Source organism: Bombina bombina, chromosome 1 (assembly GCF_027579735.1).
Source record: "Bombina bombina isolate aBomBom1 chromosome 1, aBomBom1.pri, whole genome shotgun sequence".
Taxonomy (NCBI): Eukaryota; Metazoa; Chordata; class Amphibia; order Anura; family Bombinatoridae; genus Bombina; species Bombina bombina.
This window is the reverse complement of record NC_069499.1, coordinates 250,381,864-250,407,397: the sequence shown is the minus strand read 5'-3', so window position 1 is coordinate 250,407,397 and position 25,534 is coordinate 250,381,864. Positions and strand designations below refer to the sequence as shown.

Genomic DNA, 25,534 nt, shown 5'->3' with positions numbered 1-25,534 from the left:
GACTGTAATAAGTCGTTCTTTTAAAATTTAAAGACACTGTAAAAAGTTTTTTCTGTGTAAATTTTATCAAAAGAATTTCGGCTGTTTATTTGTTAATTCATCCTTTGTGAGATGTAGAATGGTACAAAGACACACTAAAATGAGTTACTTTTGGATTTAAAGAGACAGTAACGTTTTGTTTGGTGTACATTTTAATAAATGTATTTTCGACTGTTTATTTGTTAATTCATCTTTTGTGATGAGGATGAATCAAACACACACAAGAATAGAGTTACTTTTCAGATTTAAAGGAACAGTATCGTTTCCTATGTGAAAATTTTTTTTTTTCTTTTTGAACCTATTTCCTCTACGGCGATTGATGTTTGGGAGTCTGTTAACAATAGCCACAAATTTCTCCTATAGTTTCCGTCAAAATTTTATGGCCCTTATGCAGTGTTATGAGTTTTCCATCACACTCCACTTGGGGTTATGGTGCTTTCTATGTTTTTACATAAGGTAAAAGCATTTCTAGAGGAATTTCTATTTTAAAGAGTTCTTCCATGTTACTGAGAGTTTCAGTTTCAGATGGAATTGGTGTCTTCGGCATTCCCTATATTTTTAAGACTGTTTCCTATAGCTGTATCAGCTAAGAGACTGGACGTCATTCCTTAGGGGGGAAGGAGTTGTTTCAACTATCATTTCGAGATCTTCTATACCCTTAGAGGATGGTCACACACCAGGGGGCAACCATCTGTGTACTTTGCTACCATCACGGGTGTGATGGCATATTAGTTTGATGCGTCGTCTGAGACTATTAGTTAGTAGCCTCTCTGGATCAAATCCAGGAATGGATTAAGCTTTCAATAGCTTATTCCTTTATTTAAATTTTTCCTTTCCAGTTATCAAATTGGGAGCATAGGTGGCTCTGTTCCAGCTCTTGGAACCTTTTGGTTAGAGCCTTGTTTTAGGGATATGTGTTTTTAGATTTTGATGAACACATAGCCTGCTGTTGAATCAAAGACGGCATGGGGAATATACCCCGTTCCGGGATTGGATCTTGTAGGGGGCTGACTTTCCGTTTTCGCTCATATTTGGTTTCAAGCTCAATTGTTTTCCTCTCGGAGGTAATTTCTGCTTTCGAGATTGTCTGGGGATCAGACAAAGGAGATGTCCTCACACTGCGTAGGAGACCTCTCAGACCTGGGAGTGGTTGTTCCAACTCTAATACTGGTACAGGCTCTGGGGTTTCTGGTCGGTTGTAGTTTCTAAAAAAGGGGAATCTTCTGACCATTTTTTAAGAAGGTTTCTGTCCTTCTCGATGGAAACTATTAATTTGTTCCATTTCTTCCTTGATCCTAGAGGGTCAATTTATGTCAACGGTGGATTATAGGTTGAGTGCCTTCATCTGCCATTCACGAGAATCATCTCAAGTTTTAGGGTTTGCCTTTCTGGACAAACACTTCCTGTTCGTGGTCCTTCCTTTCGGTCTTGCCACAGTTCCGAGTTCTTACAGTGGTGCTTCACTTACGGGACATTGCAATGGCGCCCTATCTGGCTACTATTCTAGTCCAGGTGTCGTCCTTGCAGCAAGCAAGATTTAGATGGACATGGTGTTATCATTCCCGTGAGCTCACGGGTGGAAGGTGACTTTGGAGAAGTGTTCTTTAGTTCCAAGCACAAGGGTGGCTTCTTGGGAATCATAATGGATTCCAGATTACTAAGGATTTTTCTGACTGGGGTCAGGAAATCAGGGTCTATTTATACTGATTAGTACTTCACTCCACTTTTCGGCCTTCAGTGGCTGAGTACATAGAGGTATTCGGGCTGATGGTGAGGACAATGGACATTAGCTGGACAGGTGGCTCTGCATGCTAAGGCACTGTGGCTGAACTCTGTAGCAACCTGAGGGTTGCAGGTTCATTCCACGGTATGGTCCATTCAATCTTTTTATCCTTGTAAGGTTGATTAAATGAGCAGCGCCTTGCGTCACTTAATTATTCCATTTGTTCGTTCCACCCCAGACCTATGCAGTTAAGCATACTCAGGCAATGGAACAAGAGATTATGTTAACTTGTCTCTTCAAATAACTCTGGTTCAGGAGACAAGGGACTTTTTCTATGGTGGTTGTCTCTGGATCACCTATCCAAGGGAACATGATTTAGCAGAGTTTGGACTCAAGCAGAGTCTGTTCTTTTATTAGACTTTCTGCAACTGGAAGTGAGCTTCAGGGCTCTTCTGGTCTGGCCTTAGTTGGTTTCGGTCAGTGTTATTCTTGCTATCTGTCGGAGATCCATATCCCAGGGGTGGTCACTTGGGTATTGGATTTTCTGAGTAGGCAGATTTTTCAAATTGGAGAAAACTCCATCCGGGAGTATTTTCCAACCTGATTTTTCAAATAAAGTCGGCCGTAGTTGGACCACATGGCATCTTGTCAGACTGACTAGCTTTTGGGTCCAGGTCTAGGGGCCCCGGGCCGAACTGGTACCTGCCTTGGCAGATTCTTTGGTCTTTCAGCCTAGAATTTCTATTTTCCCCCATTTGCGCTTCTTGCCGGGTGATTGGTCAACTCAAATAGGAGAAGGCATCAGTGATTCTCCTCGCTTTTGCATGGCCTGATAGGATGTGGTATGCCGTTCCGGTGAACATGTCATATATGCCACCTTGGTCAATTAGGTGATATTTTTCTGTTGAGGAAGAAACTCTTAATCAGGGTTCCTTCTTCCACCCAAGTCTAGTTTCTCTGACGCTGATGCTTGGAGTTTACACACATGATCCTATTCAAGCAGGATTTTTATACAAGTGAGGTTTCTTTGATTTGGTCATAGATTCCTTAGTTCAGGCATGTAAGCCTGTAACTAGGAAGATTTAACATAAGGTAGGGCATCCATATCTTTATTGGTATGAATCCAAGGGCTACTCTTGGAGTAGGGTTCAGATTCCTAGGATTTTGTCTTTTCTCCAAGATGGATTGGAGACGGGGTTTCAACAAATTACCTAAAGGGACAGTTTTCTGCTTTATTTATTTTTTACCCTAGCATCTGGTAGATGTTCCAGATGTGCAATCTTTTTGTCAGGTTCTGACTAGTTTCAGGCCTGATTTTTAGACCCATTGCTCCTCCTTGGGGTTTAAATTTGGTTCTTAGAGTTCTTCAAGGGGTTCCGTTGAACCCTATGCATTCCAAAGATATTGAGTTATTATCTAGAAAGTTTTTCTAGTTGCTATTTCTTCTGCTCGAAGGGTATTTATGCTTTCGGCTTTACATTATGATTCTTCTTATCTTATTTTCCATTCAGATAAGGTATTGTTACGTACAAACACCTGGTTTTATTCCTAAGAGTTGTTTCTAACTAAAATATTAATCAGGAGATTGTTGTTCCTTCCTTGTGTCCTAACCCTTCCTCTAAGAAGGAACGTCTGTTGCATAATTTAGACGTAGTCCATGCTTTAAAGTTTTACTTACAAGCGACAAAAGGATTTTCGACATTCGTCTTTTTTGTTTGTTATTTTTTCAGGGAAATGTAGGGGTAAGAAAGTTATGGCTACCTCTCTTTCTTTTTGGCTGAAGAGTATCATCCGTTTTGCATATGGGACTGCTGGACAGCAGCCTTCTGAACGAATTACGGCTTATCCCACTGGGACTGTGGCTCTCTCATGGGCATTCAAATATGATGCTTCTTTTGAACAGATTTGCAAGGCTGCAACTTGGTCTTCTCTTCACACTTTCTATAAATTTTATACATTTGATACTTTTGCCTCGGCTGAGGCTGCTTTTGGGAGATAGGTTCTTCAAGCAGTGGTGCCTTCCATTTAGGTTCCCTATCTTGTCCCTCCCTTTTCATCCGTGTACTATATCTTTGGTATTGTATCCCACAAGTAAGGATGAAATCCGTGGACTCATCGAATCTTAAAAAAGAAAAGAAAATTTATACTTACCTGATAAATGTATTTATTTTTGGATACGATGAGTCCACGGCCCGCCCTGTTTTATGAGACAGGTCTTTATTTTTGTTAAACTTCAGACACCTCTGCACCTTGGCTTTTCCTTTCTCTTCCTAACTTCGGTCGAATGACTGGAGTGGGAGGGAAGGGAGGAGCTATATATACAGCTCTGCTGTGGTGCTCTTTGCCTCCTCCTGCTGACCAGGAGGCGTAATCCCACAAGTAAGGATGAAATCCGTGGACTCATCGTATCCAAAAAGAAATAAATTTATCAGGTAAGTATAAATTTTCTTTTAACTGCACTTAGACCTTTCTGATGTGTGGTAATATTGGAATACAGAAAGCTTACATCACATGATCCTGATTTCCTCATAATTGGATCAAGTTTATTAATCAGTTACATGTAAAATAACATATTAGGATAAATTACTAGTCAAACTTCCAATTCTTGAGATGATGGGATGAAGAAGGGGGGGCAGCCAAACTCTTGTGTATTTTTGGAAGATGATAATAATAGGCACAAATTCTTGTTCTTGCTTTGACAAGACTCCCATGATATTCCCATCATCAATAAGTTTTGCTAATTCTTTCTGAAACTTGATCGTTGGATCCTCACTCAAAAGTAAACAATAATCACTATCACCAAGAATTCTACAGGCTTCTAATAGGTAATCTTGATTTGTCCTGTAGGACCATTCCTCTGCCCTTACCCGCTTGTCATATAATCAGATCATCATTTTTTATGAGTTTATCCAATGCTCATCTTTCCCTATAGCTCAAATTATTATTTGTATTGTTGTTCTTACTATTTTATTCAAATTCTTCTAGAACTAGATTCCAAAATATATCAATATACTTTCTATTCACATTGCCAGGAACAAAAGCAGAATTCTTCTCATAGATGTTTTCTAGTTCAACCAAACCCATAGAGAGGTTTGCACAACTTGGGGCAAATCTGGTCCCCATGGCAGTACCCTTAATCTGTAAGTAAATATCATCCTGAAAAACATCATTGTCATCCAAAATGAATCTCACAGCATCTTTTCTTTAGTAATTAATTGTGGGGGGAGTAGGGCTCCTAACCTGCTGGTTTCTGTTAAAAGAATACACATTATTCCCAGTAAAATCTTTATTTCTTATTGAATTGTTCTTCTAGATTTATGGTGTAATTTTTACACTGTGAATTTGGGCCCCCGATATATCGGGCGCACATGTAGAAAATTTAAAACCAGATGGGCTGAAGATTTAAGAAATATTAAAAAGGGAAGATTGGCACATACTGTATCTAAGCATACAAGGATTTATCATTGGTGTTAGACAAATACGTTTACTATAATGCCTATAGATAGATAGAGGGTTTAACGTTCAAGTTGAGATTCTCTAGATTACGTGAAAGAGAATCTTATTTTTTTTTAAAATGCATATCCTCTATCCTGATGGTTTAAATGAAAATATTGATTTAGCAGTATTTGATTAATATATTTTTATATTTAAAGGGACACTGGACCCAATTTTTTTTCTTTCATGATTAGAGCATGCAATTTTAAGCAACTTTCTAATTTACTCTTATTAAATTTTCTTCATTCTCTTGCTATCTTTATTTGAAAAGCAAGAATGTAAGTTTAGAAGCCGGCTCATTTTTGGTTCACATCCTGGATTGTGCTTGCTGATTGGTGGCTAAATGCACCCACCAATAAACAAAAGCTGTCCAGGGTGCTGAACCCAAAATTGGCTGGCTCCTTAGCTTAGATGCCTTCTTTTTCAAATAAAGATAGTAAGAGAATGAAGTAAAATAAAAATGATAATAGGAGTAAATTAGAAAGTTGCTTAAAATTACAAGCTCTATCTGAATCATGAAAGAAAGAATTTGGGTTTAATCTAACCTTGGAGGAAAATTTGGGTTAACCTAATTTTTTGACTATAGAAACCATCTGGTATAGTCTAGTGGTATGGCTATCTGTTTTATATAAATTTAGGATTGTTTGATCAGGAGTACGATTCCCATAGTCATCTGTTGCTATGTTTATCAAAAATATGTGATAATGATTAGTAAGTATAGCTTTTTTCCTTAGATTCTTGTCTTTATTTCTTATTGTATTTTATTCTGGATCCATGTAGCAAAATGTGTTATAGATTTATTTGTTTGAAATGTATGGATTATAGATATAACACTATTGACAATGAGTGTTCTGAATGACTATTACCTATTTTTAGGCACAAGATCCCATCTTTGCAATTGCTACCTAGTGGCAGAGTTGTAGGTTTGGGAATACTTTTTAACCAATCTATTAGAGGTTCGATTCCCATGAATCAAATTTTAATATAATTTATTAGAAATTGTTGCATTGCAAAAAAAATAATTATTGCATTAATCTTTAACGTTTTATATATTTTTTCTGATGTGATATTAAATAATCTTTCTTCCTGTTTGAGTGATATAGCTAACAAAGCATCGTTTTTGTTTTATCAGCTTGATCTGTATGAAAATATAGGTATGAGCCGGGTGTCTTTTGAGATGTTCTAATTGGAGAAAATTAGTGATGACGACAGTAAATCTGATTTGTGACTATTTGATCCAATAGGAGGGAATGATTCAATACAGACACACTGAAACATTATTGTTAACTATTTCATTGTGGATGACTATAGGCTAGCAACATTGCATTAGTAATAGCTAATAGTTTAGAATGTGTTAATGTTAGTTATGGGATTAATTCTTGTAATTGAATGCCCGCAAAAGTCGGCGACGCCAATATTTGCGCGGGTTTGGTATCCTATATACGGCGTAACCTAGAAGTTACGCGCGTATATTTCTGCCGTCGCCCGTAGTTTTTTGGGCCATAGGCAGGTATACCAAACCCGCGCAATTTGGTATCCAATATACAGCATAAGGACTTACGTGGCGAAAATGGAGAAATCTTACTCCATTTTCACCTCGCCACAAAAAGCAGCCGTAAGAAGCCTTACGCTGACTATTGGAGCCCCGTAACTCCCTAAACTGGCTGCTAAAATAAACCTAACACCTAACGCATGCGCAATGTCTATCTCCCTGTCAACCGCGATCTGCTAAATAAAACCTAACACCTAACGCATGCGCAATGTCTATCTCCCTGTCAACCGCGATCCCCCGCCGCAATCCCTAATAAAGTATTTAACCCCTAAACCACCGCCATCTACATAAACTAACCCCCTACTGTGAGCCCCTAAAACCGCCACCATCTAACTGATCTATCCCCTAATGTGAAGCCCTTACACCGCCGCCATCTATATTAAAATTATTAACCCCTAATTTAATCTACCTACCCCGCCGCCAGCTATATTATCTATATTAAGCCTAAGTATATTATAGTTAATATAGTTATTACATTATATATATTAACTATATTAACCCTAATTATATTAGGGTTAATATATTTAATATAGTTACTATAGTATTTATATAAACTATATTAACTCTATCTAACCCTAACACCCCTAACTAAATTCTTATTAAATAAATCTAATTCATATTATAAACTAAAATATTCCTATTTAAATCTAAATACTTACCTATAAAATAAACCCTAAGATAGCTACAATATAATTAATAATTACATTATAGCTATGTTAGGGTTTATATTTATTTTACAGGTAAATTGTTAATTATTTTAACTAGGTATAATAGCTATTAAATAGTTATTAACTATTTAATAGCTACCTAGTTAAAATAATTACCCAATTACCTGTAAAATAAATCCTAACCTAAGTTACAAATACACCTACACTATCAATAAATTAAAGAAACTACAAATATCTATCTAAAAATACAATTAAATAAACTAAACTAAATTACAAAAAAACAAACACTAAATTACAAAAAATAAAAAAAAGATTACAAGATTTTTAAGCTAATTACACCTATTCTAAGCCCCCTAATAAAATAATAAACCCCCAAAGTAAAAAAAATTCCCTACCCTATTCTAAATTAAAAAAAGTTCAAAGCTCTTTTACCTTACCAGCCCTTAAAAGGGCCTTTTGTGGGGGCATGCCCCAAAGAAAACTGCTCTTTTGCCTGCAAAAAAAAAACACAATACCACCCCCCCAACATTACAACCCACCACCCACATACCCCTAATCTAACCCAAACCCCCCTTAAATAAACCTAACACTACCCCCCTGAAGATCTCCCTACCTTGTATTCACCCAGCCGGGCCGAACTCCTCATCCGATCCGGGCGATGTGTTCCAGCAAGCGGCAGTGAAGTCTTCTTCCATCCGGGCGATGTGTTCCAGCAAGCGGCAGATAGTCTTCTTCCATCGGCGATATCTTCAAGTAAATCGGCATCTTCAATCTTCTTTCTTCGCTCCTCCGCCGCGGAGCATCCTTCCGGCACGACGACTTCACGACGAATGAGGTTCCTTTAAATGACGTCATCCAAGATTCAGCCAATCAGATTCAAGTTCAATCCGATTGGCTGATTGGTTCAGCCAATCGGATTGAACTTGAATCTGATTGGCTGATTCAATCAGCCAATCAGATTTTTCTACCTTAATTCCGATTGGCTGATAGAATCCTATCAGCCAATCGGAATTCGATGGACGCCATCTTGGATGATGTCATTTAAAGGAACCTCATTTGTCGGGAAGTCGTCGTGCCGGAAGGATGCTCCGCGGCGGAGGAGCGAAGAAAGAAGATTGAAGATGCCGATTTGCTTGAAGACATCGCCGATGGAAGAAGACTCTCTGCCGCTTGCTGGAACACATCGCCCGGATCGGATGAGGAGTTCGGCCCGGCTGGGTGAATACAAGGTAGGGAGATCTTCAGGGGGGTAGTGTTAGGTTTATTTAAGGGGGGTTTGGGTTGGATTAGGGGTATGTGGGTGGTGGGTTGTAATGTTGGGGGGTGGTATTGTGGGGTTTTTTTGCAGGCAAAAGAGCAGTTTTCTTTGGGGCATGCCCCCACAAAAGGCCCTTTTAAGGGCTGGTAAGGTAAAAGAGCTTTGAACTTTTTTTTAATTTAGAATAGGGTAGGGAATTTTTTTTATTTTGGGGGTTTATTATTTTATTAGGGGGCTTAGAATAGGTGTAATTAGCTTAAATATCTTGTAATCTTTTTTTTATTTTTTGTAATTTAGTGTTTGTTTTTTTGTAATTTAGTTTAGTTTATTTAATTGTATTTTTAGATAGATATTTGTAGTTTCTTTAATTTATTGATAGTGTAGGTGTATTTGTAACTTAGGTTAGGATTTATTTTACAGGTAATTGGGTAATTATTTTAACTAGGTAGCTATTAAATAGTTAATAACTATTTAATAGCTATTATACCTAGTTAAAATAATTAACAATTTACCTGTAAAATAAATATAAACCCTAACATAGCTATAATGTAATTATTAATTATATTGTAGCTATCTAGGGTTTATTTTATAGGAAAGTATTTAGATTTAAATAGGAATATTTTAATTAATAATATTAATATTAGATTTATTTTAATAAGAGTTTAGTTAGGGATGTTAGAGTTAGATAGGGTTATTATACTTTATATATATATAATATAATAACGATATTAACTATATTAACCCTAATATAATTCGGGTTAATATAGTTAATATATATAATATAATAACTATATTAACTATATTAACCCTAATATAATTAGGGTTAATATAGTTAATATAGCTGGCGGCGGTGTAGGGGGATTAGATTAGGGGTTAATACATTTATTATAGCTGGCGGCGGTGTAGGGGGATTAGATTAGGGGTTAATACATTTATTATAGGTGGCCGCGGTGTAGGGGGATGTAGATTGTAGGCAAAAGAGCAGTTTACTTTGTGACAAAGCCCCGCCAAAAGCCCTTTTAAGGGCTGGCAAAAGAGCTGAATTCTTTGGGGCATGCCCCGCAAAAAGCCCTGTTAAGGGCTGGCAAAAGAGCTGTTACTTTGGGGCAATGCCACGCAAAAAGCCCTTTTCAGGGCTTTTTGTAGGGTTAGACTTAGGTTTAGTGGTAGGGATAGTTTAGTATTTTAGGGGTTAAATAATTTAATATAGATTGCGGCGGGGTAGGGGGATTAGATTAGGGGTTAATAATTTTAAAATAGATAGCGGCGGGGTAGGGGCTCACTTTAGGGGGTAGGTAAGGTAGATGGCGGCGGTGTTAGGGGCTCACTTTAGGGGGTTATAGATTTAATATAGCTGGCGGCGGTTTAGGGGTTAATAACTTTATTAGGTAGCGGCGGTTTAGGGGTTAATACATATTTTATGGTTAGGCTAGTGAGAGGGGATAGCGGATAGAGGGTTAGATGTGTCAGCCTATGTTAGGGAGGCGTGTTAGACAGTGCGGGTGATTTAGACTTTAGTCAGGTTTTGTAGGCGCCGGCAGTTTCTAACGTGCCGCAAGTCACTGGCGACGCCAGAAATTTGTACTTGCGCAGATTTCTGGACATCGCTGGTTTATCTGACTTACGGCACGTTAGCATCTGACGGCGCAGTATATGGGATAGCTCGAGTTGCGAGCTGAAACTGCGGGCGACGCGGGTTCCCTCGCTTGCGCCGCAAACTACGATCTATATCGGATCGCGCCCTAAGAGTTCAGTCTGCCTATGATCACCATTCATTGGTATATATTAAATTATGTGGCGCCCCCTGTGTTTCTTTGTCTGTTATTCTCACATTTGGATTTATAGATGTTAAGAAAAAAAAAAACAGATACATTTAGCACACAGAAATGATGATTTTGCAGTGTAGTAATCACAGATGGCATGGCTACTACTTCAAACTTTTTTGATGAATATCAAAATGCATACTGGAAAGCACAAAGAATTTAAATGCTATCAAGAAGCTTCTACTAATGCCTCCATGCAGCCAAAAAATTCAGATTTGGGTGTGCAGCTGCATCCAATGTGCATTACACTGTAAACGTTTATGAACTGAACCACCCAAAACAAAGGAGAATTAGACCCTGATACACGAGTGATTAATAGGGCAGTCATTTTAATGGAAATATAGGGCAGTCATTATGGAGTTTGATGTCCCGTGTTTCCGGCAAGCTTTCAGGCTCGCCGGAAACAGAAGTTATGCAGAAGCGGTCTAAAGAACGCTGCTCCATAATCTGTCTGCCTGCTCTGAGGCGGCGTACAGAAATCAACCCGATCGGGTTGATTGACACCCCCTGCTAGATTCGATCGGGTTGATTGACACCCTCTGCTAGATTCGATCGGGTTGATTGACACCCCCTGTAAGATTCGATCGGGTTGATTGACACCCCCTGCTAGATTCGATCGGGTTGATTGACACCCCCTGCTAGCGGCCGATTGGCCTCGAATCTGCAGGGGGCGGCATTGCACCAGCAGTTCACCAGAACTGCTGGTGCAATGATAAATGCAGACAGCGTATGTGCAGCGGACATGATACCCTACATCGTATCATGTCCGCTCACACATTAATAAATTGACCCCCTATATGAAAAAGTTAAAGAACAATTAACAGAACTTCTTGAAAAGGCAGATGATGTTTTATTAACCATTGACATTTGGTCAGACAGATAAATGCGAGGCTTCATAGGCATCGCAGCACATATGATTCTCAATTTTGAACTCAAACCCTGATTATTAGCATTAGAGAGATATGTAGGTCGACACACTGGTGAGAACATCTTTAACGTTTTTAAAATCATATGTGTATCTTATAAGGTAAAAAATAAAATTCGATAAGTTTTAACTGACAACGCAGGAAACATAATAAAGGGATTTACCACAGAATTTTCCTTCTGCAGATGAAGTGTTTGAAAGCCAGCAAGAATGGGCAGAAACTAGTTCTGACTTTGAGAGAAACAGGTTGATAATTTAGAGTATTGGGAGGATGTAGATGAGAAAGTTTGTAGCAGGCAAATTCTGACTCTTTGAAGAGACTTGCTTGTTTTGCGCACACCCTGTAATTATCTGTGCGTGATGGCTTAAAAGAAGCAAAAATCCAAACCGGCCAAGCTAAAGTGTCTATAGTCTTTAGTTTGCTTCACACAAGCACTGTGTATAAAGAAACATTTAAAAAAAAAAACTTTTGGGCCAAATGTTACTATTCCACAAAATTATTGCGCTAGATGGGACAGTACCCTGAACCATATTAATGCATCCCTTAATCTGGATTAAGAATTCCTGAAGAAGGGGCTGGATGAAGTTAACCTGGCCAGTTTGAAACCTTCCATAAGGGATTATGCCCAGCTCATGAAATTGAGCAATATTTTGCAGCCATTTTTAGATGCCACAAATATGGTGCCAGCTTACAAGGAGGTGACAATTTCAGCTGCTGTGCCATCTGTTGAACTTTATAACCATTTGCACCCTGTACATCTGGTAAATATGGTTGCAGCTTTGAAGAAGAGCATTGAAGCCAGATTTGTTGCCATTTTGGTGATTGCTGGCTTGCTGCCTATGCCACAGGGTCGGTGTGAGCAACCTTTGAATTTTCATGATTATGTATACTTTATAGCTGCTGTGTTGGACCCGAACATTTGCTCTTTGGTGGATACAGAAAATTAGCTACAATGAATATGAAACCTGTGCACTCAAACAAAAGGTTGTATCTGAACTTCATGAGTTCTGCACCAGGCTTGAACATTGAAACATGATTTTGATGCTGAGATGCATTTTTATAGAAACTTTTAACTCAAAGTACTGTGTGTGTTCCAATTAATGTCTTAAGATTTTGGAAAAAGCATTGCAAAGCTTACCATTACTAAGTAAGGCTGCTGTGAGTGTGTCTATGGTTTCACCCAGTTCAGCTGGTTTTTAGTGAGGGTGGAATTGTTATGAGACCTCTATGCAGGAGGCTGGGGGCAAATCTTGTGGATTTTTCTCTGCCGTGTGTTGCTTAGGGAATCTGCCTGAGGTTTCTATGATCTTAGCAGGTTGTAACTAAGATCCATTGCTGTTCTCACTTATGTCTGAGGGGATTACACAGATGAGGTAAAACTTCAGCGAGAGAATGGCGTGCAGTTTATTCTGCTATCAGGTATTTCTAGAGATGAAAAACACTAGAAAATGCTGCTGATACCGGATTAATGTAAGTTAAGCCTGAATACCGTGATTTAATAACGACTGGTATCATGCTTACTCCCAGGGGTAATACCCTTATGATATTTACAATATAAAACGTTTGCTGGCATGTTTAATTGTTTTTATATATACTTTGGTGATAAAACTTTATTGGGGCCTAGTTTTTTTCCACATGGCTGGCTTAAATTTTGCCTAGAAACAGTTTCCTGAGGCTTTCCACTGTGTTACTATGAGTGGGAGGGGCCTATTTTAACGTTTTTTTTTGTGCAGTTAAAATTACAAACTGTGACATCCAGCTTCCCTCAGGAGTCCCCTGTATGCTATAGGACATCTCTAAAGGGCCCAAAGGCTTTCCAAAGTTGTTTATTGGGGAAGGTAGGGCTACAGCTTGCTGTGGCAGTTGGTTGTGACTGTTAAAAAATGTCTATTTCGTTTTTTTGATCCGTTTTTTGAGCTAAGGGGTTAATCATCCATTTGCAAGTGGGTGCAATGCTCTGCTAGTCTTTTACATACACTTTAAAAATGTCGTTTGATTTACTGCATTTTTTCACTGTTTTTCACTGTTTTTCAAATTCTGACAAAATTTGTTTCTCTTAAAGGCACAGTACCGTTTTTTATATTTGCTTGTTAACTTGATTTAAAGTGTTTTCCAAGCTTGCTAGTCTCATTGCTAGTCTGTATAAACATGTCTGACAAAGAAGAAACTCCTTGTTCATTATGTTTAAAAGCCATGGTGGAACCCCCTCTTAGAATGTGTACCAAATGTACTGATTTCATTTTAGGCAATAAAGATCATTTTCTGTCTTTTAAAAATTTTTTATCACCAGAGAAATCTGACGAGGGGGAAGTTATGCCGACTAACTTTCCCCACGTGTCAGACCCTTTGACTCCCGCTTAAGGGACTCACGCTCAAATGGCGCCAAGTACATCTAGGGCGCCCATAGCATTTACTTTACAAGACATGGCGGCAGTCATGGATAATACACTGTCAGCGGTATTAGCCAGACTACCTGAACTTAGAGGTAAGCGAGATAGCTCTGGGGTGAGACAAAATGCAGAGCATACTGACGCTTTAAGAACCATGTCTGATACTGCCTCACAATATGCAGAAGCTGAGGAAAGAGAGCTTCAGTCAGTGGGTGATGTTAATAACTCAGGAAGATACCTGATTCTAATATTTCTACATTTAAATTTAAGCTTGTAAACCTCCGTGTGTTGCTTAGGGAGGTTTTAGCTGCTCTGAATGACTGTGATTCCATTGCAGTGCCAGAGAAATTGTGTAGATTGAATAAATACTTGCAGTGCCGGTGTGTACTGATGTTTTTCCAATAATTAAAAGGTTTACAAAAATTATTAATAAGGAATGGGATAGACCAGGTGTGCCGTTCTCTTCCCCTCCTATTTTTAGAAAAATGTTTCCAATAGACGCCACCACACGGGACTTATGGCAGGCAGTCCCTAAGGTGGAGGGAGCAGTTTCTACTCTAGCAAAGCGTACTACTATCCCTGTCGAGGACAGTTGTGCTTTTTTAGATCCAATGGATAAAAAATTAGAAGGTTACCTTAAGAAAATATTTATTCAACAAGGTTTTATCCTACAGCCCCTTGCATGCATTGCCCCTGTCACTGCTGCTGCGGCATACTGGTTTGAGTCTCTGGAAGAGGCTTTACAGGTAGCGACTCCATTGGATGACATACTTGGCAAACTTAGAGCACTTAAGCTAGCCAATTCTTTTATTTCTGATGCCATTGTTCATTTGACTAAACTAACGGCTAAGAATTCTGGTTTTGCTATACAGGCGCGCAGAGCGCTATGGCTTAAATCATGGTCAGCTGACGTGACTTCAAAATCTAAGCTACTTAACACTCCCTTCAAGGGGCAGACCCTATTCGGGCCTGGTTTGAAGGAGATTATTGCTGATATCACTGGAGGAAAAGGGCATGCCCTTCCTCAGGACAGGTCCAAATCTGGGGCCAAACAGTCTAATTTCCGTGCCTTTCAGAACTTCAAGGCAGGTGCGGCATCAACTTCCTCTAATAATAAACAAGAGGGAACTTTTGCTCAATCTAAGACGGTCTGGAGACCAAACCAGACCTGGAAAAAAGGTAAGCAGGTCAAAAAAGCCTGCTGCTGCCTCTAAGACAGCATGAAGGAACGGCCCCTTATCCGGTAACGGATCTAGTAGGGGGCAGACTTTCACTCTTCGCCCAGACGCGGGCAAGAGATGTTCAGGATCCCTGGGCGTTGGAAATTATATCCCAGGGATATCTTCTGGACTTCAAAGCTTCCCCCCCAAAAGGGAGATTTCACCTTTCACAATTATCTGCACACCAGATAAAAAGAGAGGCATTCTTACACTGTGTATGAGACCTCCTAGTTATGGGAGAGAACAGGAACAGGGTTTTTACTCAAATCTGTTTGTGGTTCTCAAAAAAGAGGGAACCTTCAGACCAATTTTGGATCTAAAGATCTTAAACATATTCCTCAAAGTTCCGTCGTTCAAGATGGAAACTATTCATACCATCCTACCACTGATCCAGGAGGGTCAATATATGACTACGGTGGATCTAAAGGATGCTTATCTTCACATTCCGATACACAAAGATCATCATCGGTTTCTCAGGTTTGCCTTCCAAGACAGGCATTACCAGTTGTAGCTCTTCCCTTTGGATTAGCTCTTCCCTTTGGATTAGCAGTAGCCCCTTACTTAGACGACATCCTGATACAGGCGTCAAACTTCCAAATTGCCAAGTCTCATACGGACGTAGTACTGGCATTTCTGAGGTCGCATGGGTGGAAAGTGAACGAGGAAAAGAGTTCTCTATCCCCACTCACAAGAGTTTCCTTTCTAGGGACTCTGATAGATTCTATAGAAATGAAAATTCACCTGACGGAGTCCAGGTTATCAAAGCTTCTAAATTCCTGCCGGGTTCTTCATTCCATTCCGCGCCCTTCGGTGGCTCAGTGTATGGAAGTAATCGGCTTAATGGTAGCGGCAATGGACATAGTGCCGTTTGCACGCTTACATCTCAGACCGCTGCAACTATGCATGCTCAGTCAGTGGAGCGGGGATTACACAGATTTGTCCCCTCAACTGAATCTGGACCAGGAGACCAGGGATTCTTTTCCCTGGTAGCTATCTCGGGTCCATCTGTCCAAAGGTATGACCTTTCGCAGGCCAGATTGGACAATTGTAACAACAAATGCCAGCCTTCTAGGTTGGGGTGCAGTCTGGAACTCCCTGAAGGCTCAGGGATCGTGGACTCAGGAGGAGTCTCTCCTTCCAATAAATATTCTGGAACTAAGAGCGATATTCAAGGCTCTTCAGGCTTGGCCTCAGTTAGCAACTCTGAGGTACATCAGATTTCAGTCGGACAACATCACGACTGTAGCTTACATCAACCATCAAGGGGGAACAAGAAGTTCCCTAGAGATGTTAGAAGTTTCAAAAATAATTTGCTGGGCAGAGATTCACTCTTGCCACCTATCAGCTATCCATATCCCAGGTGTAGAGCACTGGGAGGTGGATTTTCTAAGTCGTCAGACTTTTCATCCGGGAGAGTGGGAACTCCATCCGGAGGTATTTGCACAACTGATTCATCGTTGGGGCAAACCAGAACTGGATCTCATGGCGTCTCGCCAGAACGCCAAGCTTCCTTGTTACGGATCCAGGTCCAGGGATCCCAAGGCGACACTGATATATGCTCTTGCAGCACCCTGGTCTTTCAACCTGGCTTATGTGTTTCCACCGTTTCCTCTGCTCCCTCGACTGATTGCCAAGATCAAGCAGGAGAGAGCATCGGTGATTCTGATAGCACCTGCATGGCCATGCAGGACCTGGTATGCAGATCTAGTGGACATGTCATCCTTTCCACCATGGTCTCTGCCTCTGAGAGAGGACCTTCTACTTCAGGGTCCTTCCAACCATCCAAATCTAATTTCTCTGCGGCTGACTGCCTAGAGATTGAACGCTTGATTTTATCAAAGCGTGGCTTCTCCGAGTCAGTTATTGATACCTTAATACGGGCACGAAAGCCTGTCACCAGGAAAATTTACCATAAGGTATGGCGTAGATATCTTTATTGGTGTGAATCCAAGGGTTACTCATGGAGTAAGGTCAGGATTCCTAGGATATTATCTTTTCTCCAAGAAGGTTTGGAAAAAGGATTGTCAGCTAGTTAAGCGTCTGGCAGATGTTCCAGACGTTCAGGCATTTTGTCAGGCTTTAGTTAGAATCAAGCCTGTGTTTAAACCGGTTGCTCCACCATGGAGCTTAAACTTGGTTCTTAAGGTTCTTCAAGAAGTTCCGTTTGAACCTCTTCATTCCATAGATATCAAATTTTATCTTGGAAAGTCCTTTTTTTTTGGTTGCTATTTCCTCGGCTCGTAGAGTCTCCGAGTTATCTGCCTTACAATGTGATTCTCCTTATCTGATTTTTCATACGGATAAGGTAGTCCTGCGTACCAAATCTGGGTTTTTACCTAAGGTGGTATCTAACAAGAATATCAATCAAGAGATTGTTGTTCCATCCTTGTGTTTCACAATCTGGACGTGGTCCGTGCTTTAAAGTTTTTACTTACAAGCTACTAAAGATTTTCGTCAAACATCTGCTTGGTTTGTTGTCTTCTCTGGACAAAGGAGAGATCAAAAGGCTTCGGCAACCTCTCCTTCTTTTTGGCTAAGAAGCTTAATCCGCTTAGCCTATGAGACTGCTGGACAGCAGCCTCCTGAAAGGATTACAGCTCATTCCACTAGAGCTGTGGCTTCCACTTGGGCCTTTAAAAATGAGGCTTCTTTTGAACAGATTTGCAAGGTGGCGACTTGGTCTTCGCTTCATACTTTTTCAAAATTTTGCAAATTTGATACTTTTGCTTCTTCGGAGGCTATATTTGGGAGAAAGGTTTTACAGGCAGTGTTTCCTTCCATTTAAGTTCCTGCCTTGTCCCTCCCTTCATCCGTGTACTTTAGCTTTGGTATTGGTATCCCACAAGTAATGGATGATCCGTGGACTGGATACACCTTACAAGAGAAAACACAATTTATGCTTACCTGATAAATTTATTTCTCTTGTGGTGTATCCAGTCCACGGCCCGCCCTGTCATTTTAAGGCAGGTAATTTTTAAATTTAAACTACAGTAACCACTGCACCCTATGGTTCCTCCTTTCTCGGCTTGTTTTCGGTCGAATGACTGGCTATGACAGTTAGGGGAGGAGCTATATTGCAGCTCTGCTGTGGGTTTCCTCTTGCAACTTCCTGTTGGGAATGAGAATATCCCACAAGTAATGGATGATCCATGGACTGGATACACCACAAGATAAATAAATTTATCAGGTAAGCATAAATTGTGTTTTTTTTTCTAAACTTCAATCTTAAAAAATGTGATTAACAGCAGCACAACCTTATCCTTATTGAACTTGCCTATGGTAATAAGCTTTTTATTATTACCTAACTTTGTGCACGTCTTGTTTAGTTATTGAAACTGTGACTCCTCCCCCCCCACACACATCCCAACAACCACCTCTTTTTCTGTTAAAGTGATATAAAAAAAATAAAACATGATTCAGATCAGAGCATACAATTTTAAACAACTTTCCAATTTACTTCAAGTATCAAATTTTCTTAATTTTCTTGTTATTATTTGTTGAAAAGCAGGGATGTATGCTCAGGAGTGTGCACGTGTCTGCAGAACTATATGGCAGCAGTTTTACAACAAGGTTTCATTAACAAGAGCACATGACTCTGGCAGTACTTCCTGTCATGTAGTTCTTCAGGCATGTGCATGCCACCTACCTGGGTATCTCTTCAACAAAGAATAACATGAGAATAAAGCAAATGTGATAATAAAAGTAATAATAATAATAGAAGTAAATTGGAAACTTTTTTAAAATTGTATTCTCCGTCTGAATAATAAAAGAAAAAGTTTGGGTTTCATGTCCCTTTAGTTGGCTCCCAGACTTGAGACTTTGCTTAAAATATCTTGCAAGGACTTGAGACTTGACTTGAGACTCAGAGTAAAAGATTTGAATACATCACTGGTAAAATATTACATGGTAATGTTTGTGCATATCAGTTTAGATTAGCTCAGCTGACCATGCTATGTGCTCTTGGCATTGAAAAGGTTACTGACATATATAGCTGCCATTAGAAAAGGGAGGTCCATCTACTGAATTGATTTGGTTTTCTGTTTATTATTTATCCCAATCTCTGATTCAATGTTTTAATGTTGTTCCAGGAAATGGATGTTTTGGTGGACCCAGACTGGGCAGATTTGAATGGTGCAGGGGGTGAAGAAGCTCTAGAATGGGATGAGACCGATATCGCAGCAGAACGAGTCTGCCATAGCCCAGAGCCCAAAGACATGGCCTCATGTTCTCCTGCACAGGACACAAGTCATTGTTTGGACCAAGACACATCTAGTCTTCAGAACCCCAAAGGATCCCACCATGCCCCTGTTTATCAGATCTACAGCCTCCACAACATGGAGCTCTTCAGAAGTGACATGGATCCCGCACTGGGAAAGAGCTCAGCATTGGCATCATTGTCATTATCTCTTATTCAAGGTTGTTCATTTAAATCCCTACCCAATTTAGCAGGTGGATCTGATCAAAATCCCAGTTTTCACCCACAAAAAAAACATACTATCTCCAGTGGACACTCTGAAAGTGAGAGTGGAATTGCAAGTGGAGGGGAAGGAGTGACTGCTGCTAATTCAGAGGGATGTCTCTCTTTGGAGGGGGAAGGACTCTTAGGGTCCCATGAACAAGTAGGGGGCATGGAACCAGTAAGTAGTATTGATGCAGATGCAGCACAATATGCCAGAACAAAGATCCATGGGCCTCTTATATTGAATGATTACTCACTCTTACAATCAGACAGGCTTGTGCTTGGGAAAGGGTCAAGGGCTGTTTCTAACCTTTGCCTTTCAAATATGGCTGCTAAAACTGGTACCAACAGAACAATACTTCCCGCCAGTTCTTTAGACCATAGCCCAGAAGACTTCCAGGACCTGATTGAAGTTTTAAGCACTCAAGACTCTTCTCCCAGCACTTCTTCACTGGAATCTCTCTCAGTGAATTGTGAAGTACTAGAGACCAGTGGACTTAGACGTAGTGTATCACTTGAGAGCTGGCCAGCCTCCTACAAGAGCAATGAAGACTTATTTAGTCAGCATGGCTCTGCAGATATCACACCTGGAAGTGAGGCTGGAGAGGAACTTAGCAAGCGTACACTGGATTTACTAAAGAGGCTGGAGGATATTGAGTGCCCATCTGAGCAAAAAATGAAACGCAGCTTGTCAGATGACATTACCCTAAGAAGTAGTATCCATGAAGTACCCCTGACTGGCCTCCGAATCTCACCAGACAGGGGATCATCTAGAAATGAATATCTTGGTTCTGAACTGACTGAGTTGAGTAGCAGTGAGGAACTGTCTTTGAAATCAGAAGATATGGCTGTTCTAAAGGGCCGTCTTTTGGATACCAATGCTTCATTTCGCAAACATCTGAGTCGGTCACTTGGTGGAGAAGAAGGAGAGGCCAACCTCAGCATGATTGTCAATGTATCATGTACCTCAGCCTGTACTGATGAAGAAGATGACAGTGACTTGTTGTCCAGTTCAACTCTCACTTTAACTGAGGAAGAGGAGGAAGAGGAGGAGGAGGAAGAACTTGATGAACCAAACTTTAGTTTAGGCAGTGAAGATGAAACTGGAGATGGTATACAACTTCCACTAGGGTCTGATTTTATCAGGCGTGAATTGCAGGCCTGGATAAGGCCCTCTTTCTTATTGCCCAGGGAAAGAAGAAAATTAGGGAGGACAGCACAAAATATAAAAGGTATGCAAGGTGCTGAGAAGATGTGGCACAGCTCCCTATCTCAGGAACAGGAGAACAATGGAAACAGAAAAGATTCAGACAACAATTTAAAAAGAGAGGGAGAGAAAAAAACTTTGAATTATCCACGTCAGCTAGTGGATGATATGGAGAATGGTAATGTGTATAATAGACCAGAAACAATGAATGACATGGTAAACAAGACAAGCCGACTTGAAAGAGACATGAAACCTGGCCCACAACCCTGGATGTCAATAACCAAGACAGAAAGGCTTCATCCTCCCTGCATGCCAGCATTAGCATATCACAAGCCTCGAGAGCCAGGATCTTCTTCTAATGGAAAGAGCAACCTACGGGTGACTTGTGATGCATCTAAGGATGTGGACATGTCAGACAGCAATTGTAGTGTGCAAGAAAAAAAACAAAGTGTGCCCTCTACTCAGGTGCTAGAGGAGTCACCTGAATCTTCCTGTTCTTGCCATGGTTCAGCCCATGATAAGCCAAACAACTCAGAATGTAATGCGCATGAATTTGTGAAGGAGATTTTGGACATTACTACTACTGCACTTCATGGATCTCCCCCACAGGATACACATAATCAGGGTACTGGAGCACAAATCAAGGAGAAGGTTCTAGAGTACTCGCGCAAGCAACTGGAGAGAGGTGACTTCTACTCCTACCTTTCTATCTCTTCCCATGACAGTGACTGCGGAGAACTCAATGGTTCTGTGCGTGTCACAACCCCTGTGCAGATGGTAGAAGATGAAGATACCAACATGGAAACTATATTTGAAGCCTGCACTGAGGAGGACAATAAAAGCAAACAGAAGGGTATCCAGTCTACAGATTCCAAACATTTTTCCATTGTGACTTCCAGCCAATCCAGAACAAAAACTGAGCCAATTAAAACTACCAAGAAACCTTATGTCAAAACAACATCATCAGGGCAACAAAAATCATCTACAGGGAAATTCCAGGTTCACTCAGAGGCCAACTATAAAGGAGATAGTACTAAAATCTCCAGCAGAATACTGTCTAGTCCTCGAGATCTGTGCTCAGAGTCAAAGGGGAAAAGCACCACCAAGGCTACTACTTCGAGCCTCCCCATTCTCCACAAGAGGACCCGGGAACAGAGGCCAATGGCACTGGGAAACACCTCTACAAACAGTGGGAAACAGAAGGTGGGTTTGTACAGCTTTTTGGAACAGAGGGAAATATAAACACTTTAACTTCAAAGAAAGCCATTTACATGGGTTGTAGGTAGGATAGAATTGCAACAGAAAATATTTGTATTTGTCACTTGAAATTAGATACTGTCAATTTATAAAATGTAATCTCAATATCCATACAGATCAGTCATTTTTTCTTTTGCTTTTTGCAGAAACCTTTACATGGAGCCAAGACACAAAGAGATCTGTGAAGGCACCAACAATGACCAGTCTACCTCCCCTGCTGGGGATAAAATGGCAGTGTGGCATGCTGCACGTCACATGGCATTGGGGTGTGGGGGCTGTTTGTATTAAGTGATAAACACAAGCTCTGCTAGCCCCTTCAATGCAAAGTATAGGAGACAGAAGGTCCAATAACATTTCTGTTGGCATTCTAGGAGCAAGAAATTAACCACGCTACTGCTGGAAGGGACTACGATGGCTCAATTGTTAGTCACTAATTCTTGGCAACTTTGGGGTTACAAATCCTTTATGTGGCACAACACACAGAAATAATGTGGGCATCACAAATCCTCTCCCAACCTCCATTATTATTGCCTCAAAGCAAGACTCAGGTTGATGCCAAATTTAAACAAACAATACGTGTTAGGGTAATGAAGATCAGTAAGTGGGAAAAAGATATATGAAAGGTTATTCGTAATCAGTTAAGAAATAAATAATAATGATTCTTAGAAGTTAGTGAAATATCAGATGAAAGAGGAAAATGTGAGTAGATGAATGAACTGCAAGGGTCAACAGGGAAATGTTTGAATGTAAAAGTAAGTTGTAATTATACATGATAGTTGGCCAGAGGCAATAGGTACCAAAGACAACAGGTTTAGGCTTGGAATGTAGCTGGTAGTAATGCGAGAAGTCCCTGCCAGAAGATTTAATATGGTCATAAAAACCTTTCTTCAGTATTGTAATAATTCTAAAGGTAACTAGGTACAAAAAATATAACTCCTGCTATAAGTCCCCTACTATTGATCCTGCTTCTTCAAATATTTTATACTCCACCTTTTGCTTACTCCATTGATCCATATAACTCCATGTTTTTCTCTAAATACTACTGCTGTTTTGTCATTTATAATTTTCCGTAACACTTGTTCTATATAACACTCTGAAATGTTTAATTTTATTCCATGCACCCGTTCACTTTTTGTTTTGTTTTTAACCACCCTCTATTACTGTTCCTGTTGTTGCGTGTAACTGTTCCCTATAACACTTCTCTTGTACTGTGTAACATATATCTACAGCCCCTGATTTTGCCTGAGCTCTCCATAACATGACTTTTGTTCCTTCATGTGTCTTGTACTATAACTAAACTTTCTTTTTGAACCGTGTTTTATACATTTCAGGAGCTACAGGAAAAAAGGAAGAGGGTGTTTGATAATAAAGCAGATATATTAATTATAGAGAATAAACATATGTCTGTGGATGACAAATACAGAGAGGATAATGGTGGTTCCTGTTGCTCAAACAACCTGTTTAACTTGTCCTATTACTGCATGTAGCCCCTCTCTATATAATGTTTCTGGTGCTTCTCTGACTTGTTCAATATAATGGTATCAGTACCTCATAAAATTATTACATGCAAAACCTCACTGTTGCTCTCTTTAAATTTCCTGTGGTACCTTTTAGCTCCCTCCAATTATTCCCTCTTATTGCCTCCTATAAGTGTACTTATACATAACTCTTCGTAATACTCAATGTAATCTCCTCCTTTACCCTCATTTTATCCAACTAGTATAATACCATTATAACGCCGCCTATTAATTACTATAGCCCACCATATAGCTAATGCTGTTGTATAACTCCTCATATTGGTACCTTAAATCCCTATAGATCTGCCAATTACTCCATATATCTTCTCCCACTTCCTTCTTTTAATGCATATAAACTTTCACTGTAATGCCTCACACTGCTCTATATAACAAACTCTTCCTATTTTCTCTGTATAACCTCTCCTATAACATAATGTTGTCCTAATTTATCTATATAATCCCTTTCTTTAACCACTAATTTTATTATCCATTAAAACTTTATGTTGATCTGTTTATATAAAATGTATTTATGGTTTTTAGAAAGCCTTACTGTATAATGCCTGACAGCAAGTCTACCAGTGAAGGGGTTGCTATAGTAGCTTACAGTGTATAATAATATGCTTTATTTATAATAAGTATTTTTTGGAGGGGTGGAGGTGATATTTAAAATATCCATTAATCCATTAAGGGTGCCTTGCCAAATGTCTTATTAATTTTATTAAAAAAAAAATACAGAAATTTCCAAAAAGTCTTCAGTAGATGGTTTATATGGTTTATAATGTTATATTGCGACAGTAGGCAGCCTCTAAGTAAGATATTTATCTGTAGAAAGGAAGAGAGTAGAATAGTGGAAACGTAGATTAAAGGAAGGACTAAAAGGCTTGTAGGGGAAGAGTGTATTGTGAAGGGACAGATAGACGGTTATGAGGGAGGAAGGGTGAGCTGTATAAGGACAATATAAATTACAAGAAGGATGAAGAAGAGTTACAGAAAGATGAACGTAGCATATGAGTAGGGGGAAATACTTGTGGCTGAACGTGACCTGTGAGTGAGAACACTAGAGTCAGAAAAGAACAGCATGGAGAAAGAGTGAACTGCACAGGGGTAGAGAAGCATGTGAATAAACTAGAGCCTATGGAGGGAGGAAGTATGTGAATATTCTCTGTATATACCTGGATGTATTATATCAGTGGCAAAGTTACAATGTCTGTAGTGTGTGCTCGCGTGGGGATTTCAGCCTTAATCCATTAAACTGCATGGAAACTTCAGTAATAAACTACAGTGTGGTCTTAAGTCTCTTTATTTGGAGATAAGAAGTTGGCAATGCCTGCATGGGACATGAATGCCTGCGTGTGTTTGTTTTTTTATCACAGATAGGTAAGTACAGGCCTGTATACCCTGAATAAAGTCTTCATCTAACAACTCATAAGCGCCTCTTCTAATCAGAATTCCCTTACAGAAATGTTTTGTGGAAGCTCAGGTGATTTTGGCTTGGTAATTAAGCCATTCCATTCCATTAGAAGTGCTGCAGTTTGAAATAACATAACAACAACATTTAGCTAAACACACAAAACAAAAGCTACAAGAAACAGGGGTATTGCATTTTTTTCAAGGGAATTTTAACAAGGATTTTCACATACTATTTAGGAAGCCAAGGATAAATGGCCAAAGGAAATAAAGAATGTGGCCGCTAATTAAATTGATAAAGAACAAGGCAGCTAAAGTATTAAATATTGATGCTAAATGCCTAATATGTTGGAAATGCAGGTTTGTTTTCCCTTTACCATTAATATCAATTAATTTCAGTCTTAATTAAACACTCTAATAATATGATTTTCAAATTATTTTTATATTTTTGCATTTTTCTTAAACAGAAAATATTGTGCTAATTAACCTGTATACTGAACAATTTCAGAAACATCAACATTGAAAAAAATCCTTGTGAGCAACCAATATATGCTGCTAGAAAAAATAAGAATGAAAATACTGGTGTTGAAGAA

At 39.6% G+C, this 25,534-nt stretch overlaps 1 protein-coding gene across 1 annotated transcript in view; it reads left to right on the top strand.

The window, feature by feature from the left end:
• The window catches only part of AKAP6 (A-kinase anchoring protein 6), a 418,445-nt gene extending 393,632 nt beyond the window's left edge, over positions 1-24,813 (top strand). Inside the window, exons 12-13 of the mRNA XM_053711854.1 lie at positions 19,183-21,963; positions 22,164-24,813. Coding sequence (XP_053567829.1) covers positions 19,183-21,963; positions 22,164-22,202 — 2,820 coding nt within the window. The 3' untranslated portion in view covers positions 22,203-24,813. The remainder of the gene's footprint in view (positions 1-19,182; positions 21,964-22,163) is intronic.
• The last annotated feature ends 721 nt before the right edge of the window (positions 24,814-25,534 follow it).